Source organism: Neopsephotus bourkii, unplaced genomic scaffold (genome assembly GCF_033783945.1).
Source record: "Neopsephotus bourkii isolate Nb327-2 ecotype Australia unplaced genomic scaffold, CSIRO-AGI_Nbou_v1 NB_281, whole genome shotgun sequence".
Classification (NCBI taxonomy): domain Eukaryota; kingdom Metazoa; phylum Chordata; class Aves; order Psittaciformes; family Psittacidae; genus Neopsephotus; species Neopsephotus bourkii.
The window spans coordinates 438279-457571 of record NW_026900790.1 but is presented as its reverse complement, the minus strand read 5'-3'; the positions used below and the strand labels follow the sequence as shown (position 1 = coordinate 457571).

The 19293-nt window shown below is 46.1% G+C and overlaps 1 protein-coding gene across 2 annotated transcripts in view; it reads left to right on the top strand.

Moving 5' to 3' along the window:
- The window catches only part of PLXNA4 (plexin A4), a 473966-nt gene that overhangs the window by 36209 nt on the left and 418464 nt on the right, over positions 1 to 19293 (top strand). For both annotated transcript variants that reach the window (XM_061346821.1, XM_061346822.1), the window contains exon 3: positions 13628 to 13810. In XM_061346821.1, coding sequence (XP_061202805.1) covers positions 13628 to 13810 — 183 coding nt within the window. The remainder of the gene's footprint in view (positions 1 to 13627; positions 13811 to 19293) is intronic.

Sequence of the window (19293 nt, the reverse complement as noted above, 5' to 3'; positions counted from 1 at the left end):
ATTGTCATCTCTATCTGTCATTTCCCTCATTATCTTCCCTTATAAGGGAAAGGTTGGGGTAGAAAGAGAGTGTTAACTTTTGCTTAGCCCTTGGGAAAGGGAAAGCATGGAAGTAGGTCAATATGATACAGCTTTGACATTTTGCACACACAGCCCCTGCCCATTTCTCCTGGCTGGTATGTGAGCCTTCTACTTTCCCATGGGAATGACTCAGTCCCAGGAATGAGCTATCAGTTTCGTTAGACCTCGTAGGGTCACTGCCTGCCATGAGGGCCATCCTAAGCAAATCTCTGCTGGTGTCAATGTCAGTTGTGCTTGCACAATTGTGGCAATTTGTTAATCTCTACTGTAAAGACCATGTACAAGCCTTTTGGTACACGTGGGCTTTACTACAACAGGGGCTGTTGAGCCTGGAGAAGAGAAGCTGCTTGAAGACCTCAGAGCAGCTTCCAGTGTCTGAAGGGGGCTACAAGGATGCTGGAGAGGGGCTCTTCATCAGGGACTGTAGTGATAGGACAAGGGGTGATGGGTTCAGACTGAAACAAGGGAAGTTCAGGTTGGAGATAAGGAAGGAGTTCTTTACTGTGAGGGTGCTGAGGCGCTGGCACAGGGTGCCCAGAGAAGCTGTGGCTGCCCCATCCCTGGCAGTGTTCAAGGCCAGGTTGGACACAGGGGCTTGGAGCAAGCTGCTCTAGTGGAAGGTGTCCCTGCCCATGGCAGGGGTTGGAACTGGATGAGCTTAAGGTCCTTTTCAATCCAAACCATTCTGTGATCCTGTGATTCTATGTCTTTAAATTATGCAGAGTCATATTTCCGACCCAAAGGGCTCAAGGGTGAGTTGAGGTCAGACCTTGGTCACCTTTTAGCAATGCTTTCTTCTGCTTCCTCTGAAGATGCAGACAAGAGCAGGAGCCAAAACAACAAAAAAAGATGCAGTGCAGTCTGTCAAAGGCAGTAGCTTCAGAAATGCAGTAATGCCTCTCTGGGAATGCCCATTGGAGACTCAGAGACGGAGCAAACAGGCTTCTTACTGCCAGATCTCTATTTGTATAATTGGTCACATCAGTTTGTGTTGGATGGGAATGTGTGTGCATGTGTGCAGTGTGTTGTCAGACGGACTTGCTGAGCCCAGCAACTTTGATAAGGGGTGACAGCATCCTCTTGCTGACACTGGAAGCTGGGGTGGGTGGAGGGCTTAACTGGAGAGGCAATATGGACAAGGGCTCTGGCTCAGGGGTTCTGCAGCTGAGCTCTGTGATTTGCAAATCTCCCCCATGCAGCTTCCCACACCTCATACAGGGATGCTCGAGAGGGACTTTTCATCAGGGACTGTAGTGCTAGGCCAAGGGGTGATGGGTTCAGACTGAAACAAGGGAAGTTCAGGTTCAATACGAGGAAGAAGCTCTTCCCTGTGAGGGTGCTGAGGCCCTGGCACAGGGTGCCCAGAGAAGCTGTGGCTGCCCCATCCCTGGCAGTGTTCAAGGCCAGGTTGAACAGAGCCCTGGGTGATGTGGTCGAGTGTGAAGTGTCCCTGCCCATGGCAGGGGATTGGAACTGGTTGATCTTAAGGTCCTTCTTAGCACTAATACATTGATTAGCACGCTTAGTGTTCATGCTAGGGACATGACAGTTGGGTGTAGTGAAGTTGCAGGAAGGAGACCCTCCACTTCCCATTGATGTGCATTCCTATGGCTGAACAATACTGGATGAGCATAACAAGACTTCTCCAGCACCTGCATGTGCATCCAGCATCCATAGTTCAGCCTGGGTATAGCTTCTGACAGCATCCCAGTCCTCTGGGCATCCCCAAAACCCCACTGCTGTTCATGTGGGTATGCAGATGCTCACCTAGTGAGACCTCATTTGCAGGCACCACATGGGTTCCTCTTCACTTGTCCCTCCGTGGTGGCCCTTTCTCTCATGTGCCACCTCTCTGCTTTCACCCATAGGGGATAAGGAGACTTTCCTGCCTCTGTAAAGTGCTCTGCACTTCAGGCAGGGGAAAAAAGCGGCTTTGGAGGCTCAGCAGGAGAGAAAACCTTAAACTTTAAAGCACCTACAACAACCTAAGCTGCACTTAAGGGCTGTAAACCAGGGTCTAATTGCATGGAGAGGGTGATTGCTTTTGAGGTGTTAAGTATGCTCCTCAGTATTAAATGCCTGACTTTGAAAAGATACTTCCAGATCAGTGTGCATAAAGAAATAATGCTGTTGATAATTCATTATCTTCTTATAACACCCTCACCCTGCTTCTTCTCCTTCCAAAATCCTCCTTGTTTGTCCTGAAGGGGGGGAAGAAAAAAGCATTCTTTGGAAACAACCTCCTTCTTAAACCCATTTATTTCCTTCCTAAGCATAAAGCAAGAGGAAACCCTATTCCTTTAAGTGGCCGGGTGCCAAACCTACTCACAGTTACTGTTCTCTGCCGGCTCCTCATATCTGTTGACCCTGCTCAAACAAAATGTTCATTGAGGACAGAGCAGAGCTCAAGGCTGCTGAGTTGCTGTTGTGTCTGAGATATTTCAGGCACAGCTCCCTTCCCCACCATCAATCCCATCTCTGGACCACACTGGCTCTGCCTGAGCTGCTCAGCATCTCTTAGCATCAGCTCCAGGTCCTGGTGGTCCCCCACTTAATGCTGATGCAGGTGAGCAAGGTGCCAGCTTCTTCATCACTGCTTGTGCTTCATGCCACATAGACATTAGTTTTGTTTCTGGAAACTGGTCTTTGCTGCTTTCCCTGCCAACAATCCAGGCTGTTTTCTTCTGTGGTTAAGCCCTGTGGTTGCACATGGCTCAGCCTTGCATTTTTGTGAGGGTTCCGTATGATCTCCTCGCATTCTTTTCCATGCCAGGAGAGCAGACCTCGTGGTGCCTGGCCATGAGTTTGTCTGTGTGACAATGGGAATGCTTGTGCAACAGTTGGGCTTTTTAAAGGCAGCAAGCAAAATCCAGCCATTCTGGAAGAGCCAGAAGCAAAGTGCCTCCAGCTCTGTTCATGAGCCTGATGCTATTTAAAGCACCTCCGGACTGGAGGCAGGAGTTTGTACAATAACCATTCTGTTGAGGAGGGGGTTTTATTCAGCACTGCTTTCTGGCTCAGATCCTGAACAGACCCTTTCTCCCTTGCTTGATGCAAGTTGGGGTGAAAAACAGTGCAGGGTCTTAGTACTTGGGGAATCAGCGAAGATGTTTAGCCTCTGGGAATGGTCTGATGTGCATCTCTATTTTATATTATAACACACACACAACATGAGGTTTATTCCCCCTCCCCAAATAAGCATGTTTCTCTATTTATCCAATTTGCATGGAAATATGGGTCCCCATTATACCAGGTAGGATAATACAGATATTGGAAGTACCAATTGTGAAGACTGGCTGGTGTGAAGATGGAGATGAAAAAGGCTGTTGTACCTCCAGAGATATGTCCAATCTCATCTGACTATATTTCTGCCCCAAACACTCCCAGGCTGGCATCTGCATGGCTGAGCTAGTCTGGGATATGATTTTGCTATAACTTTGCTTGAGAGGCGCAGTCTTTGGGTAGCATAAGAGCTTTGGGACCAAACGCGGTGTTAGCAGAGGCAGCATGGACCTGGCTAGATGGATATGTCCAAATTCAGGATGGAGCTGGTGATTTGGGCATCCTGCACACATGTACCTACAAACCAGCCTTCTCTTCAGCCCTGCTTTGTTGCACAGATCGATGTGAATGTCTGGATGAATGTGCCTTGCTGAAATGCAGACCTTCATTGCATCTTTCTCCTGCAGATTACACGATACATAGGACTTAACATCTTCCATGTGCCACCAGCACCTGGTTGCTTCAATTTGGAGCTAGTTAACATTGCAGTCCAAATGCTTTCTGCTTTAGGGTATGGATTCTAATAATATTTATAATGTTTTAAGAGGTACTTGAAACTCAGGAGGGGGATGCCACTAAACACAAGAAGACTGAGAGACTTCTGTTTCCTTCTTGCATTATTGGAGCTGGCATTGCTGATAGAGCAAGTGGGTGACATTAGATCAGTAGGAACAACATTGTATTTTCCCTGTTTCAATGTCATTACCCCATCATTGTCAGTGATCCAACATATAACAGGATTTGTTCAGCTGATTTATCCTGTAAACAAGTGATAATAGCCAGGCTCCTATTTAGACAAACAGAGAGAGTGGGAGAGGTAGAGTGAGGGAGCATGCAGAAGGGAATCATAAACACGTACTCCTGCTAATGAGGGAATGACCCAGCACTTACCAGTGGGTTGGGGCTATTGCTTGGGATCCTGAGCCAAGAAACACAGGGCTGTAATTATGGTGTCCCTGCTTCTGAGGGCTGGCTGCAGCCTTCCACTTGCACAGTCCCACTTTCAGATGCAGGAGAGTTCTGAGCTTAATGGCCTGAGTGAATTTATACTAGTCTGATACAAGTGCTCTGAATTCCTTAAGTACCAAGATCTGCACAAATAGAAGCAGCAAGTGGGGGATTTTATTATTCAGGGCTCAACTGCTTTAGTTTGTTGTTTAAACTGATAACCAGGGCTTCTTTAAATTCATTTTCTATGAGATGATAGGACCAGACACAATTCAGTCCTCCCTGATCCAGATTCACAGCACAATACACTGTTATTTAATGACCAGGCCAGGGATTCTCATACCCAGCCAAGCTCTCTCAATTTCCCCATGCTGAAGAGCAATAGCACATCCATGTCATTCATTATAACACTTAACTTACCTTCACAGGACCACGGTGAAGCTTAATTAATGCTTTTAGGAGGCCCCAGGATGTCCTGGTGAAGGTGTTCCTTGCATGCAAAGCAGCGTGGTTGTTTCATTATATAGTGCTGTTGGCGTGTGTGGCACTTTGCAGCCCAAATGATAATTTTGCCTGTGTAACAAAATAATAATTATAGTAATTGTGATTCAATGGAGAACCTCTGGTGGTGCCAGCGTAGGGGTGGCAGCTGGACTCTATGCTGCAAGGTGCTGATGTGCGTCACTGCAATAGGAATAAAGGGGTGTCTGGCAGCTGCCAGAAATGCTCCAGAAATGCTGCTTTAACCATTCTGCTCCCAGCAAGTGCTGGGAAATAATGGGCCAGGCGTGCTAGCTGTGAAAGGGAGGGCAGGTCAGCAAAAGAAGGCTCCTGCATCCTTCAATGTTGCATGCAGCAGTGGCAATGATATTGTTGTGGAGACATTAAGAGAGCCCTGCAGTGTGGCTGTTGTGTCATAAAATGATTTGGGTTGGAAAGGACAATAAGATCACTCAGTTCCAACCCCTACCACAGGCAGGGACCCCTTCCACTAGAGCAGCTTGCTCCAAGCCCCTGTGTCCAACCTGGCCTTGAACACTGCCAGGGATGGGGCAGCCACAGCTTCTCTGGGCACCCTGTGCCAGTGCCTCAGCACCCTCACAGGGAAGAGCTTCTCCTTAGATCTAATCTGAACTTCCCCAATTTAAGTCTGAATTTAAGATGGGTGTGAGAGTTTGTAACTCGGAGAAGGGAATGTTTCTTTGTTGAGAGTCTCTGTGGGGCGGACATGCTTGAGAGAAACCCATGTTACTGCAAGGATGCTTATGGTTATGGGGCACAGCTGATAGTGAATAGAGCTTCAGTCTCTACATACACACCTTTCATCACTGCAGCTGATGAAAGTTTCCAGGAATTTGTTATGTAGACAACCTTTGTCCAATCATGGGAACACGACATCCTGTAGGATAAAATGCAGCAGCTAACAAGTACTACTTCTCCCAGAGGCATCTTTCTGCCTACACAGAAACCCCTTTTCACCTAAGATTTTACCTCTCTGAGACTCTTACTCCCCACGTCAGCTACAGCAGCACCAGGGGAAGTCAGTGCTTCAGATGTGTAACGCAGCTTTGCTGCTGGAATACGTTCCTACAGAAGAGCTCTAGCAGCTTATTTGATCAATACTTCACTGCTGAAAAATCCCTAAATGCCTATTTACCCAATAGACCATGGCAGTTTCAAAAGCAGAGCCTTTATACTCAATAATGTCTTTTTTTTGGGGGGGGGTATCAGATATTTCAAGTGAATTTTTTAAAGCTCATGGAAAGCACCAAGCCGAGAGCCACAGAGATCATATTCTTCTGATTATCCTTCAGTGCTTCATCCATACAATCCTCTGGCCTCTGAGGCAGCAAAGGGAAGTTAATGGGACTGCAGAAGAACTCAACTGCTTTTACAGCTGCTCTTTGGGTGCAATTTATCCTCCTTGTTTGTAGGTACCGTTGCCACCAGTAAGGGGATAAACCTTAGTGACCGCACGCCTCAGGGATCTGATTTTCACCCCAACTACATGGCTTGGTGTGCTAATTATGAGATTTCAGATTGGAATGCTAGAAATGGTTGGGGAGACGGTGGAGATGACTGCAAAAAAGGAGAGTACTCACAGACTGATTTGGGTTGGAAGGGAACTTAAAGCTCACCCAGTTCCAACCCCTGCCAGAGGCAGGGACCCCTTCCACTGGAGCAGCTTGCTCCAAGCCCCTGTGTCCAACCTGGCCTTGAACACTGCCAGGGATGGGGCAGCCACAGCTTCTCTGGGCACCCTGTGCCAGCGCCTCAGCACCCTCACAGGGAAGAGCTTCTGCCTAAGATCCAACCTGAACTTTCCCTCACCCACTTTCTGCTGAACTTTCTGCTGAGGAAAAGGCCTGAAGACTAAAGAAACCTGTTGATCCCTGTAAGCAAGGCAGCCTCCTCTTTGGGAAACTGCCCATTTTACAACATGGAAGTACATGGTATAGACTGTTGGGAAGCCTTACACTCACAGTCTAGCAGGAACATAAGTGCAGGCATAAAAAAATGTGTACTACATTAAGATGCTAGAAACTTGACACTAATACTTGAACTGATGCTTAAACTAGATGCTTAAACTGATGCTAAACTAAACCTCAAACACCTGTACCAGTTTTACCCAGTCTGGATAACTTTACCCTCTGGTCTTGCATTCCTGGATTACGTCTGAATTAAAACCTCTTAGCGTAGTGAGTGCAATTTCCCTGCAATTGGTAAAGTTACTGTAACTGCACTGTCATTTGTATATGGTGACATGTAATTGCATGGTAACCAGTACTGTGGTTGCACAAGTGAAAAGCAGTGTGCAATTATAATGTATTTCCAAATGCTGGCTCTTTATCCAGCTCCCATTATATCACAGAGCACCCTGGGGAAACAGTACTGGGTATTTTTGTACATAATTAGACTGCAGGCTAACCACTGAAGAGTGGGTTGGTTGGTGATCTGAGCTGTCTTTGGTTGGTGATCTGAGCTGTCTTTGGTTGGTGATCTGAGCTGTCTTTGGTTGGTGATCTGAGCTGTCTTTGGTTGGTGATCTGAGCTCTCTTTGGTTGGTGATCTGAGCTGTCTTTGGTTGGTGGCCCAGGGTTCCCATCCTTTTGTCCACAAAATTTCCCTGTGGCTTTGATCTGCAGATGACAAAGGTCTACAGCCACTGATGCTCATTGGGAAGTCAGCAACCTTTTCCTGACCTATTGTCAGGAATGTGTGTGATCAGGAGGGCAGTAAGAGGCATCAAATGACGTGAATGATGTGGCACGAGGTGAAATTTGGAGAGGCTGTCTCCAGCATGCACTAGGACTTCATAGACACAGCCAACAGGCTGAAATGGGATGGTTCTGATGAAGCTCACAGCACAAACCATGAGGAGAATGGCAGATGAACCAAGTCTCTTTTCTTACTCAGAAGCAGCATGGCCAGAAGCAGAGATACTGCAGGAAGTCAGAGGCAGAGACAGTCCAACATGAGGAAGGCAATGTACTAATACCAGGGGTAGGGCAAACCAGTGTTGAACCAGAAGTTCACCAAGCATTGAAGCCCATGCTGATACCATCAAGAGGACATGAACAGGCAAAGAGAAGCACAAGCCTTGGGTACCATACTGCTGCTGTTGGAGGTTAGAGACCTGGGGTTTGCAGGGAGATGGTTTCCATCATTTGCAGCCCCAGTGGGTAGGGGTTTATGGTTCACCCCTGCAGCAGGTTTTCTAGACCCTAAATTTCCCTGTACCTCATCAGGTGCTGTGAAGTTCCTGGTGACAGGTTATTCTAAGGCTTTCATCTCTCTAGATTTCTACTGAATAGGATACACGCTCACTCTCACCCTCAGTCCTTGCAATCAAGAAGGAAAGATTTTACAGTCAGGTGATGGAAAAGACCTTGGATATCTCCTTGCGAAGGCTCAGATGCATATTACTGTTGATTTCTTATTGCTGGCAGCACAGACAGCTATAATGTATATGTTCCCTCCATTGTCTGCCGTAGCCAAGCCTGAGATAACCAGAGTGAGAAGCCAAGTACCTGCCATCGTATGAAGACAGGGCTGTTAGGTATTAGCAGTAAATCAAAGGCAGGACTTGGCTGTTGGGACAGCCTTTATCCCCAGTGAGACTGTGGAATTGCTTTGGAGCCTGCTGAGATATGTGGAAAAAGGGCCCCATGCTTTGATTAGGGAGGAAGATTTCACTGGAGTGAAAGCAAGGAGGGACGAGGGATGGATAATCCTTCATCGAAACTTTTCCAGAAATATGGATTAGGATGTATGTGATTATCAGGGGCTGCTTCGGAGGCAAATAACAAAAGCAGATCTTTAACGGACAATTGCAGTTTATTATGGCAGTGTTTGCACTGGCCCCCTAATATCTGGTGCTTCAGGCATTTGCACAACGCTGAAGTGGTCGCTTTGGCTGGGGAATGGCATGAGGACAGGTTAGGAGGTGCTGTAATCAGAGCTCTAACCCTTCTGCTGAGTTTGGGGGCTTCTGGGGGCTCAGCACATCCCATGGGGACTGAGTCAGCACCAGCCTTGTAAAACCATCCTCTCCAGGAGGGCTCGGCTGTGTTAATTATTTATCTGATAGGCTTAATCCTGGAGAAGGCAAATACCTGCCAGAATCCTCCTGTAAATTAGGCCCTTTCTTCCGCACATCCTTCCTACCTCAATGGTGAATGGGACACTTGGCTACGGTGTCACAGCTGTGATGAACCCTCTGGTTGCTGATGCTGGGATGGGTGGCAGGAGCAGACCAGAGCCTCTCACCAGCTGGTTTCCTCCCCACCTGAACATGAGCCCAAGATGGGGAGGCAGCTGGTGGGACTCAGGAGGGCATTCATGCCCAGAGAGCTGCCAACTATCTCACATGAAGGTATTTTGGATATGTAGGGCACCTTATAAACCTACGTTTAGCAGCGTTTCTGGGAAGAAGAGTGGTGAAGAATATTCCCTCTCTTGCAGGTGGGATGTTGAACTGATTGACGCCAAACCAACATCTCATCCAAAAGACCCCCCCTTCCCTTCTGAGTTACCTACAGACCATGCCGTGATTTTCTGGGTTAGATTTTTGACTGCTCAGGGTGTGAGAATTGCTGATCCTATTCCTGCCTCCTTAGATCTTCCCTTTGCCCCCCGCCCTGATATCCCATCTGCTGCAAGCACAGTGAATTCACATCCTCACCTCCACTTCCATTCTGGAAAGCTGCTAACATAAAATTGCCAAGCAGAGAAGCTCCAGAGAGTTTAACGTGGCTGCTTTATATTGCTGCTAGGAGCGTCTAGAATTGAAAATAAACCTCTGCTTGCAACTCCTGACCCTTTCACCATAAATCCAAACTTCCTTATGTGTTTCTCTTCAACGGAGAGCTGTGTTTCTGCCCTTCCAGAGTCGCATCTGCAGCTGCACAGAAGCCGGGTGATGTTTATTCGTAGGGTTTTGCTGGCTGGCGTCTCTTTGCAGACGATCCCCAGAGGAAATGTTATATGTTAAGTGGAAATGGTTTTCATGTGGTGTGTGGCTTGCTGGCCCTGCTCCTATTCTTGGCGGAGGGTTGCGCACATTGCAAACCACAACCCGGCAACTGCTTCTCTGGCATTCACGTAGCAGCATGTGAGTGAACCATCGTGGCCTTATCTGCCCTCATGCATCACCCTCAGAGGGTAGGGTGTGCTATGGTGGTCCTAGATCTCATGTAAACTGTGTTCTGTAAGAGAAAGTGGTGCTTGGATCACATTTGGAAGGGACCTTAAGGCTCATCCAGCTTCAACCCCTGCCATGAGCAGGGACCCCTTCCACTGGAGCAGCTTGCTCCAAGCCCCTGTGTCCAACCTGGCCTTGAACACTGCCAGGGATGGGGCAGCCACAGCTTCTCTGGGCACCCTGTGCCAGCGCCTCAGCACCCTCACAGGGGAGAACTTCTTCCTTTTATCTAATCTAAATCTCCCCTCTTTCAGTTTAAAGTCATTCCCCTTTATCCTATCACTATAGGCCCTGCTAAAAAGTGTGTCCCCATCTTTCTCATAAGCCCTTCTTATAAAGATGTTAATTGCACATGATCTCAGGGAAATAAGATGAAATAAATGGGCTTAAATTTACTTTTAAATTCAGTTTATTGGGGGAAAACCCATAATAACTTAGACCTACCTGCTAATAGTAGGCCTGGGTTCAGCTGGAGCTAATAGAGGGGTAACTAACCTGTGGCAATTGGATTAATTAAGTCTTGATAGGTTGAAGCTGTGCTGCAGATCAGCCACAGGTTATTGTGCTGGCTGCTGGGAGCTCTGGGTCTATATCTTCTCAGTGCTTTGCAAGAGTGTGTGGATTATTTTTGGCTTTGTGAGTTTTGATCCACATTAACAGCAATCATAGTTTGGATAACATCTGGTCTTTTGATAGAGCGGGTTACAGAGCTCAGAGCTGTGTTGTACAGCTCTTCAGGCTCAAACCTGCTTGAGAAGCAAACAGAAGGAGTTTGTATCTTCCTGGGCACAACAGCACAGGCAACTCCTGCTTGAGATTTGAGGTCCTGGGTCATGCAGGAAGGCAGACCAATGATTGCCTGGGTTATTTCTGGTCTCCAGCTACTTCAGCTGGGGTTTTGGCTGGCTACACTGAGGAGGATGCCCTGGACTGTGCCAGCTCTGCTTGATGTCTATTATTTCAAGGCTTGTCAATGTAATTTCCTGTTTGAGATGGAGCTTCATACACTGCATCCTAGGTAAGGTGTTTGCTGCTGCTATTCTTGGTGGTGAAAAAAGCTGTTTTCTATTTCTTTTTACCTTGAAAACCATGCCAAAATAGGACTTTCTTCTTTTCTCCCCTTGTCCCTCTTTCTGTCGTTTGTATAAGGTTTGGGGATTTCTTGCTTTCAGTCTAAAATGATTATTTTCTCATCCTGGCAGGCCATCAGTTCAAGTGAGGCACATACTGCTTTATTATAGCTTTGAAATGCAAATCATGTTAATTTGAGAGCTTAAGAGTTTCTGGTCAAGCTAGGCCTGACTTCAGGACCTGGGTTCTTCTCAGATCCTACATCCATAGGATAATTCAGGTTGGAAGGGGCCCCAGAAGGCCACATAATCAATCTTTCTGTTCAAAGCATGATGAATCTTGATGTTAGATTCTTAACCTGGGTAAAACTGGAGTCCTTCTGCAATCAGATTGGCTTTATCAGAGAGTGATCCAGTGCATAACATGTTTGGTTCGATGCCTTGTTCTCTGACATACTTTTTTTCCTCTGTTGATTATGGAGGTAGTTTAGGTGACCACTCTACACTGCTTACTAAGCTTTCACCTGGCTAAAGCTAGATGAGATGGATCCCACCCCAGGTGATGTGTTGCTTCAAACGCATTTGTACACCCTGAGCAATCAAGCAATTCCATCCTGACCTATGTAATGGAAGCTGTGCATGTTCTCATTATCAGAAACACTCAGCTTTTGCAAAGCCATGCTGTCAGCAGGGGTGTCCTGCCTCTCTGAAGTGTGGCCATCAGCTTGGGGGTACAGATGAATTTGGCCTTTGAGTCTGGGGTGGAGATTTATCTTAAGCTTTGTGCTGGCATGGTAAGGTTGAGCAACATCTTGTTTGATGCTCGTGGAGGTTGTTGATCCAATATGTAATTGCTCTTTGAGCTGGTGTTTTAGCTCTAAAAGGGCAGTTCACAAACACTAATGACTTGCAGGCCAGAGCTCAGGCTAGCTGTTCCTTACTAATGGCTGTTTGAATTCCTCATAGGTTTTATGTGTTTATAAATACATTTAGGACATATTATTCTTCCATTCAGTAAAGCCATCTGTAATTATTCCCTGTAATTGCTGGGTGAGGATAAAATGAATCAGCTATCAGCCTTTTACTGCTCGTGAACTCAAGTAAGGAGCAGCACGTATTCTAGCCATGCTTTCAGGAAGATGCGAGCTCAGACAAAAGAAAACTGTCGTGGTCTGTTATTCCTGATATGTGAAAACTAGGCAACCTCCCTGTACAACTAATTATTGCCTTTCTAGGCCTTAGTCCAGCAAAGCATTACAAGTGGATGCTTAACTTCAAATCTGTGAGTGGCCTCAGTGAAGTTAATAAAGAACGACTTCTTTGGCAATCATGTACTATGATATTTGGAGCTTTATTTGACTTGCTTTATGGAGATCTTCATATAACCTGAGTTAGCCTTACCTACTGTCCAGATGGTGCCTTAAGGTAAAAGAATTGTCTGCGTTCTTGTGCTGCTGCACTTCTGTAACTCTCTGAAGCCCGAAGAAGCACCCTCGGAGGTAACTAGGCACTATGTGCATTCATACACAAGGATCCCAGTGGAGCATCTGTCTGGTGACAAGCCTGTTGAGTTCAAATGCAATAGGTGTTGAAACTTAGGCAACAGTGAACAGGGAGGGACGTTTCTCTGGTTGTGAGGAGCTTGTGGGTATTCCAACAAATGCTCAAAAAACCCTGTAATAGCTGTGAAACCTTCCCTCCTCTCCAAAGAACTTCAGTGAGTTACAGTGCCACAGTTAGATGGATAAATGTGGATAACCTCTACTTCATGTGGGGAAAAATAGACACCCAGGAGGATCAAGTGCTCAGGCCAAGCAGTGAAAGAAGGACCCAGGACTATATGATAAAACTAACCCCAGGAAATGGGGAGTGTGCACAGTCACCATGTATAGTGTTTAATCCTTAGCATGGTCCCTATTGCAGATTTGGCCTGGGCTGACCAGCTCTGCCCCAGACAAAGCCTGGCCATGCCTTGGGGGACTATAATGTCCAAAGTGTAGCACTGAGTGATGCTACAGAGTTTGGAGGTGGGAGGGAAGTAATTATTTAGGTTTCATATCTATGAGTCTGCTGAGCCTCAGGGCTAGTGAGCAGGGCAGGGTCTATTTTGTTTGCCAGTGCAGGCTTAACTCTGGTTTTTACTGTGGATCTCATGGGAGTGATGTGCATGCTTCTTTTGACAGAACTAGTGACGTTTAAGATGTTTTTCAGCAGGCTTTGTCTTTGATGGTTAGGTCTTGACTGGTAAAACTGACTGGTAAAGCAGTCGGAAAAAGGCTTAACATAATGTACCCTGCTAGGCTGTCATTCAAGAGAAGCAAGTTTCCTGTTCTCCCCCTGTCTGTAACTCATCATGCAAGCTTGGACAATTTTTTTCCACCTCTCTATTTCTCCAGTCCTGCCTTTGTCATTGATTTGTTAGCCTGCCTAAATTATAGGCATATTATGCAATGAGGTCCCTGCTTGGATGGATGCTTCCCAAATGGCTAAAGAATAGTTGGCTTCATTTCATTACATTCTCTTTCTTTCTTTTCTTTTATAGCTGTTAACAATTGATGACAATTTCTGTGGCCTGGATATGAATGCCCCCTTGGGAGTGTCCTCCATGGTGCGAGGGCTCCCTATTTTCACTGAGGATGGCGACAGAATGACATCAGTGATTGCCTACGTCTATAAGAACCACTCCCTGGCTTTTGTGGGCACCAAGACTGGGAAGCTTAAGAAGGTAAGACCTAATGTGGTTCTCTAATTCAGATTTTCATGTTCTTATGGAGATTTGGAGTGTTGCATTGGGTGTGAACACAGTCTTACGGTGCATCACCTATTTTGAGGGTAGAAGATGTTTCTGTTGGCAAAAATCTGTGTTTTGCCCTTGAGGGATAGAGTTGATGTGAGAAAGGAGAAAATCCTCCTTCCAAGTTGTTGTTCATCAGCAGTTGAATGTTTCTGAAGTCAAACCACAGCCCCAGCCCCAGCCAGACTTGATGCAGTTTACAGCCAACAGATTCTTTTTTGTGGTCAGACCATTTCTAATGAAGTAGTTGATCACAGGGTGTCTGTGCATGCTGGAGGAAAGCTGTGCCTGAAGATTGCTCAGCAACAGGATTCATACTCTGGAGATCTTTCTTCAGAGCAGTGTGACTGGGTTGTGATTTTGCCATGAGGCCAGCATGGGATTCGTGGTTGCTCTGTTTAGGTCAGGCTGGGTGCTTGTGCTGAAAGAAGAGTGTTTTCATCAAAAGAAAGCTGTGTCTTGACTGATAATGAGCTTTATGTTTATGGTTGATGCCACATAAACCCAAATGCATTAATGAGTGTATTTATGTTCCTCACTGTGTGTTCTCACTAAAAATATGCCTGTTGCATGGTTGTGGTTTTGTAGTTTGCCATGTAAGGCAATAGCGCAGAGGCTTGAGAGTTGGAAGCTGGGAATTATCTACCTGTGGCTTTCTCATGGCAAGGAGATGTATTAAACATGACCTGCTTATGGTCATGATGGGCACTACCTCCATTTCAACCCATGTGTGCCAGTCTGGCAGTGTTTGTTTGAATGCTCAGCCCAAGGGTGTTATATGTGCATGGAGATTGTAGCTTTGCCATAATAGAGGTGGGTGAGAAGCTGTGATTGGAGGTTGGACAGAGCCTTTGGGGTTGGATATTGATTCCACTTCGAATTCCTTTTGCAAATCAAAACTTCCAGGCTGGGAAGGGGAAAGTGCCATGAAAAGGTGAATGGTTTGTGTATAGGATGGACAAAGCAGACATGATGGAGTTATTTGTTCATGGATGCTCAAGGAAGGTTTGAAGTATCTGATTTTGTTATGCTATCTGCTGCATCACCTACAAAGAAAATCACGGTTGTATATTCAGATGCCCCTGTGCAAGGGGAACAGGATCGGGCCCACTGGCAATTGTCTCTGGCTTTGTTCAACGAAGGAAAGACTGCTGATGCTTTTGAAAAGACAATATTATCATTATTTTTTTTTAACAGTCTATTCAGGCACATGGAAAAGGAGCCAAATTGGGTTTTTTTTTCAACAGTTGTAATAAAAATAATCTCCTCCCCTGACTAATTAGCTTTTGTTCCCCTGTCATCTCTGATATCATAATAAACTGTTTAGTTCTCCAGTCAGTCTCCTGGGGGGGAAGAATGGGGTAGCTGAGATTTGAATGGTAAATATCCAGAAGACCTAAACAGTTAAGAATGGCTGGTGCTTCCCTGCACTCCCAAGCTTTTGGGTTTTCTTTTGGCTTCAGGAGAAGCAAACTCAGACACAGCTCTGCCTTTGCAGGTCACGTTGCAGAATCCAAGATCTGATTTGTTTTAATAGGGGGAAAATAGAAAGGAAAGCTTTTAGTGCTTAACGGAGTGTGGGAGAGAGCGGGGACAGCCTTATAAGGGTAAAGATTGGGAAGAGGGGAACTGAACAGGCTGATGTAATTTGAGAAAGCCTCATTTTATTCCCATTTTTCCTAATGTGCTAATATTCTGCTGTGGTAGTTACTGCATCGGGTCTGTGTGTTGGAGCAGAGCTGGAGTCTTGGGCTGGGATTTTCCTCAGCTGAAGAAGTCTTCATCGGAGGGGCAGAATGCACAGGGAAATGGTGCTCCCCCCAAAACACATGGTTGTTTTGGATCAGTTGATCCAGGCTCTGGGAAACTTTTAAGTTCCTGCAAGTTCAGCCCCATCCTTGCTGTGACTTCTGCAATCACTGGTTCTCCTCCACACCCTTCCCCCTCCTAGGGCTCCTGAGGGTATCTGAGCTCAGGACACCAGCCTGTTTTCCCCTCTGGGTGCCACACGAGGCCAGTTTGTCCCTGGGGATTTTCACTTGACACTCCTTGATCCCTGCCAAGACTTTATAGGGTTTTTGAAGCTTTGTTTTCCATCTTGGCTCATCAATCAAGTGCTTTTGAGTAGGAAGCAATGGAAATACTGCACTCTTATTGCAACTCCAGCATCATCCATTATGTTAGCATGAAGTTTGATTTATGTTTTTTAAAGCAAGTGCCTATGGGGAAATTGGAATAAGCTTTATAGGATGAAATGAGACTCTGTGTACCAATGAACAAAGCTCAGGAGATACCTTTTATTCTGCTTGCTGGGTCCTACCATGCACGGTACATACTGCTGGTGCAGCACAGCTACTCGGTCAAGCTACAGTGAAGTATTTCAGATAGCATGAAGAGAGGAGCTGTGCGATTATCTCCAAGATAGCAGGATCTACTGAGTTGTTGGAAGACTCACTGCAAGTAATTACAAGGTGCTTTTGGAGGAACTTCCCTTCTTTTCCCTGCAGTTTCAGTCTTTTTCTGTGTGTGTATTTTTATAGGGAAGTGACAGACTGTGCATCAGATTTTGATGTGTGCAATGCGTGAACACTCTGCAGAATACCCACAGTCATAAAGCAATATCTGTTAGTTGATATACAAATGTCACATATGTCAAAGGAATTTATCCAGTGGCGCACACAAGTGAAGTGAAATATTGTGCTTTATGGGACATATAATTAAAATGAAAACTAGCAGCATATCGGGAATCTGCCCATGTAACCAAGACAACAAAGACAGAAAGAAAAGGGAAAACCAAGATAGAGATAGGGTAGGAAAAGAGTGAGTGAAACAGAATGACAAGGTTGGCCTCAGCTATTTCACTGCCCCAGGCAAAATACATTTTGCAACCCTCGCTTATTCGCACAGCTACATGTGCAGACCAACAGGAAGGCACTGAATAATGCGCTGGAGAAATATGCTTTCCAATTCTGCTTCCCTGTCCAAAGCACAGCCAGAATGAAGACGTAAATAGGATGAAAATGCAGAGCTAGGGAAAATAAATAGTCCCCTTGTCCGTATGTTACGTACAGAAAGCGGTGCCCTTGGATTAAAGGTCTGATGGGTGCTGGTGGCATCTTGGGGATGGAGGAGGGTGGCCCAGGGATGAGTGGGTTCAGTTCTTTGTTGTGCCATAAACTTATGCTGTGCCTCTGTACCTTATTTTGTCTCCTGCAAAGGATGGGAAATATTTTGCTTGCTTAAAGAAGCACTGAAGCTTGTGAGGTGCGTGATCTAAACTAGACAAATGGGATGGAAAACCAGCTCCTGACCACTTGTGGGCATTAAAGATCCCACAGTGCTTTTTAAGGAGAAATATTTCATCTTGCAGTACTTTTGATCACGTCCCAATATCTGTAATTACCTCCTGTGCTGGCTGGTCTGTGGTGTTCCCTGCACTTCCATACCACATCGGTAAGCGTTGCCCCAGCTTTAGTGTACCCCAGGATGCCTGGTGGGCTTCACTGGTAAAATGAGCTCCTGTGTATGATGGGAGGTAAACCTTGCTTCAACAGTGGCTGAAAGTGATTTGACATTCCAGTGAATTGTTAGTGATTGTTTTCAGGAGATGCAGAAGCATTGCCTGAGTTTAACCAGTATCTGTTTTGTTACTCTGCAAACAGCACAGTAAACCATCAGGAAAGGGAGTTATTCCTGGGTATGTGCTTCCTGCGGTCCACTTAGCTGTAAACCAGCCAGGTGCTGAATTCCATGGGCTCATTCCCTCTCATTACATGCTTATCTCTTCATTCTGGTGGCAAGAGAAAGCTGGAGATGAACCCACAGAGATGCTTTGCACAAGGTTTTGTGAGCTTGGTCTGCATTCCTCTCCTTGTGTCTGGCCAAATTATGTGTCACTAATACCTGTCATCACTAAGGCAGCAAAGCAGTATTCAGTATTCCTTGTATTCCTTCTCATGGCATTTAATTTATGGGTCATTGCTTTTACGCAGATAGTTTGCAGTCAGAGCAATACAACTTACCTGCTCTTATTCTGTGGGTAGCTGCAATTGGAGTTTACAAATGTCAGCCTAGGAATTGCATTTCTAACAAAGCAAAAGCTCTTTTCCATTTTGAAACGTTTATCTGCAAATGGAGTCATAGTAATTTACATCTATTTGAAACTTCCCCATAAGACAGAGTTTCTTTTTCCACCAAAGTATTTCACTCAAAGCCTTCCCTATGCTAAGTTCCTCACAGAGAAAGAAATTTGGCTTAAAACCCACTTCTTTCACTCTGTGGCCTGTATTTCAGCTTTCATAAAGTCCCATCAGTCTGAGGTCTTTAAAGGCTTTGTAGATCTGCACTGCCATTTGTGGGGAAGGTTTTCCTTCAGATCAGAGGACTGTGAAATCTGGCCAGCACTTCCCACCACTTATCACCTCTACTTAGTAGCACATTCTCAATATCAACCAGTTGCATGAACCAGCCTCTGGATTACCCTGAACCCTCAGGACCCTGCTTTCTTTGGATCCTGAGACAAAGCACCATAGGGAGATTTTTAGATCTAAGGGCTTGGATCTGCAATCCTCATTTGGCCCATCTCGTGATGTATTGGGGAAGGCTGGCATTCTTGGATAGGTAATTGGATTGGAAAGTACATGCAGGTCTGAGCTCCTGCTGGTTTCTGGCTGCAATGCTGTGGCTACCCTGTCTCATCAGCCAGCTAACAGCTCTCCTGCTTGGGTGTTATAGTGCTAGTTACAGCCCATCTGCCTTGAAGAAAGGATGGGAAGCTCTGACAGCTATTGAGGGAGTCAGCCTGTGCCTTGGAGAATCATATCATAGGATACTAGAATGGTTTGGGTTGAAGGGACCTTAAAGCTCCTCCAGTTCCAACCCCTGCCACAGGCAGGGACACCTTCCACTAGAGCAGCTTGCTCCAAGCCCCTGTGTCCAACCTGGCCTTGAACACTGCAAGGGATGGGGCAGCCACAGCTTCTCTGGGCACCCTGTGCCAGCGCCTCAGCACCCTCACAGGGAGGAGCTTCTGCCTAAGAGCTCATCTCTGTCTCCCCTCGGGCAGGTTCAAGCCATTCCCCTTGTCCTGTCCCTACAGGCCCTTGTAAAAGGTGCCTCTCCTGATTTCCTGTAGGCCCCCTTAAGGTGTTGGAAGGCTGCTATGAGAGGCACCTTGCTCTACAGTAGTGTCAGGACTGCTTCAGCCTTGAAGTAACCTTGAAGGACATCCAAACCTGCAGCTCTATTATCACTGTTGATTGCTATGATGAGTCCTCTTGCTGCAGTCATTGGCCCTTCACATATGGGATGAAATCCCTTTCCAGAGCGGAGTTCATCCTGTTTATCAGCAGAGAACAGCTGAATCGTGGTGGCACTGGCAGTATGTCAGGTCTTTCCACAAAACTAGTGGCTCT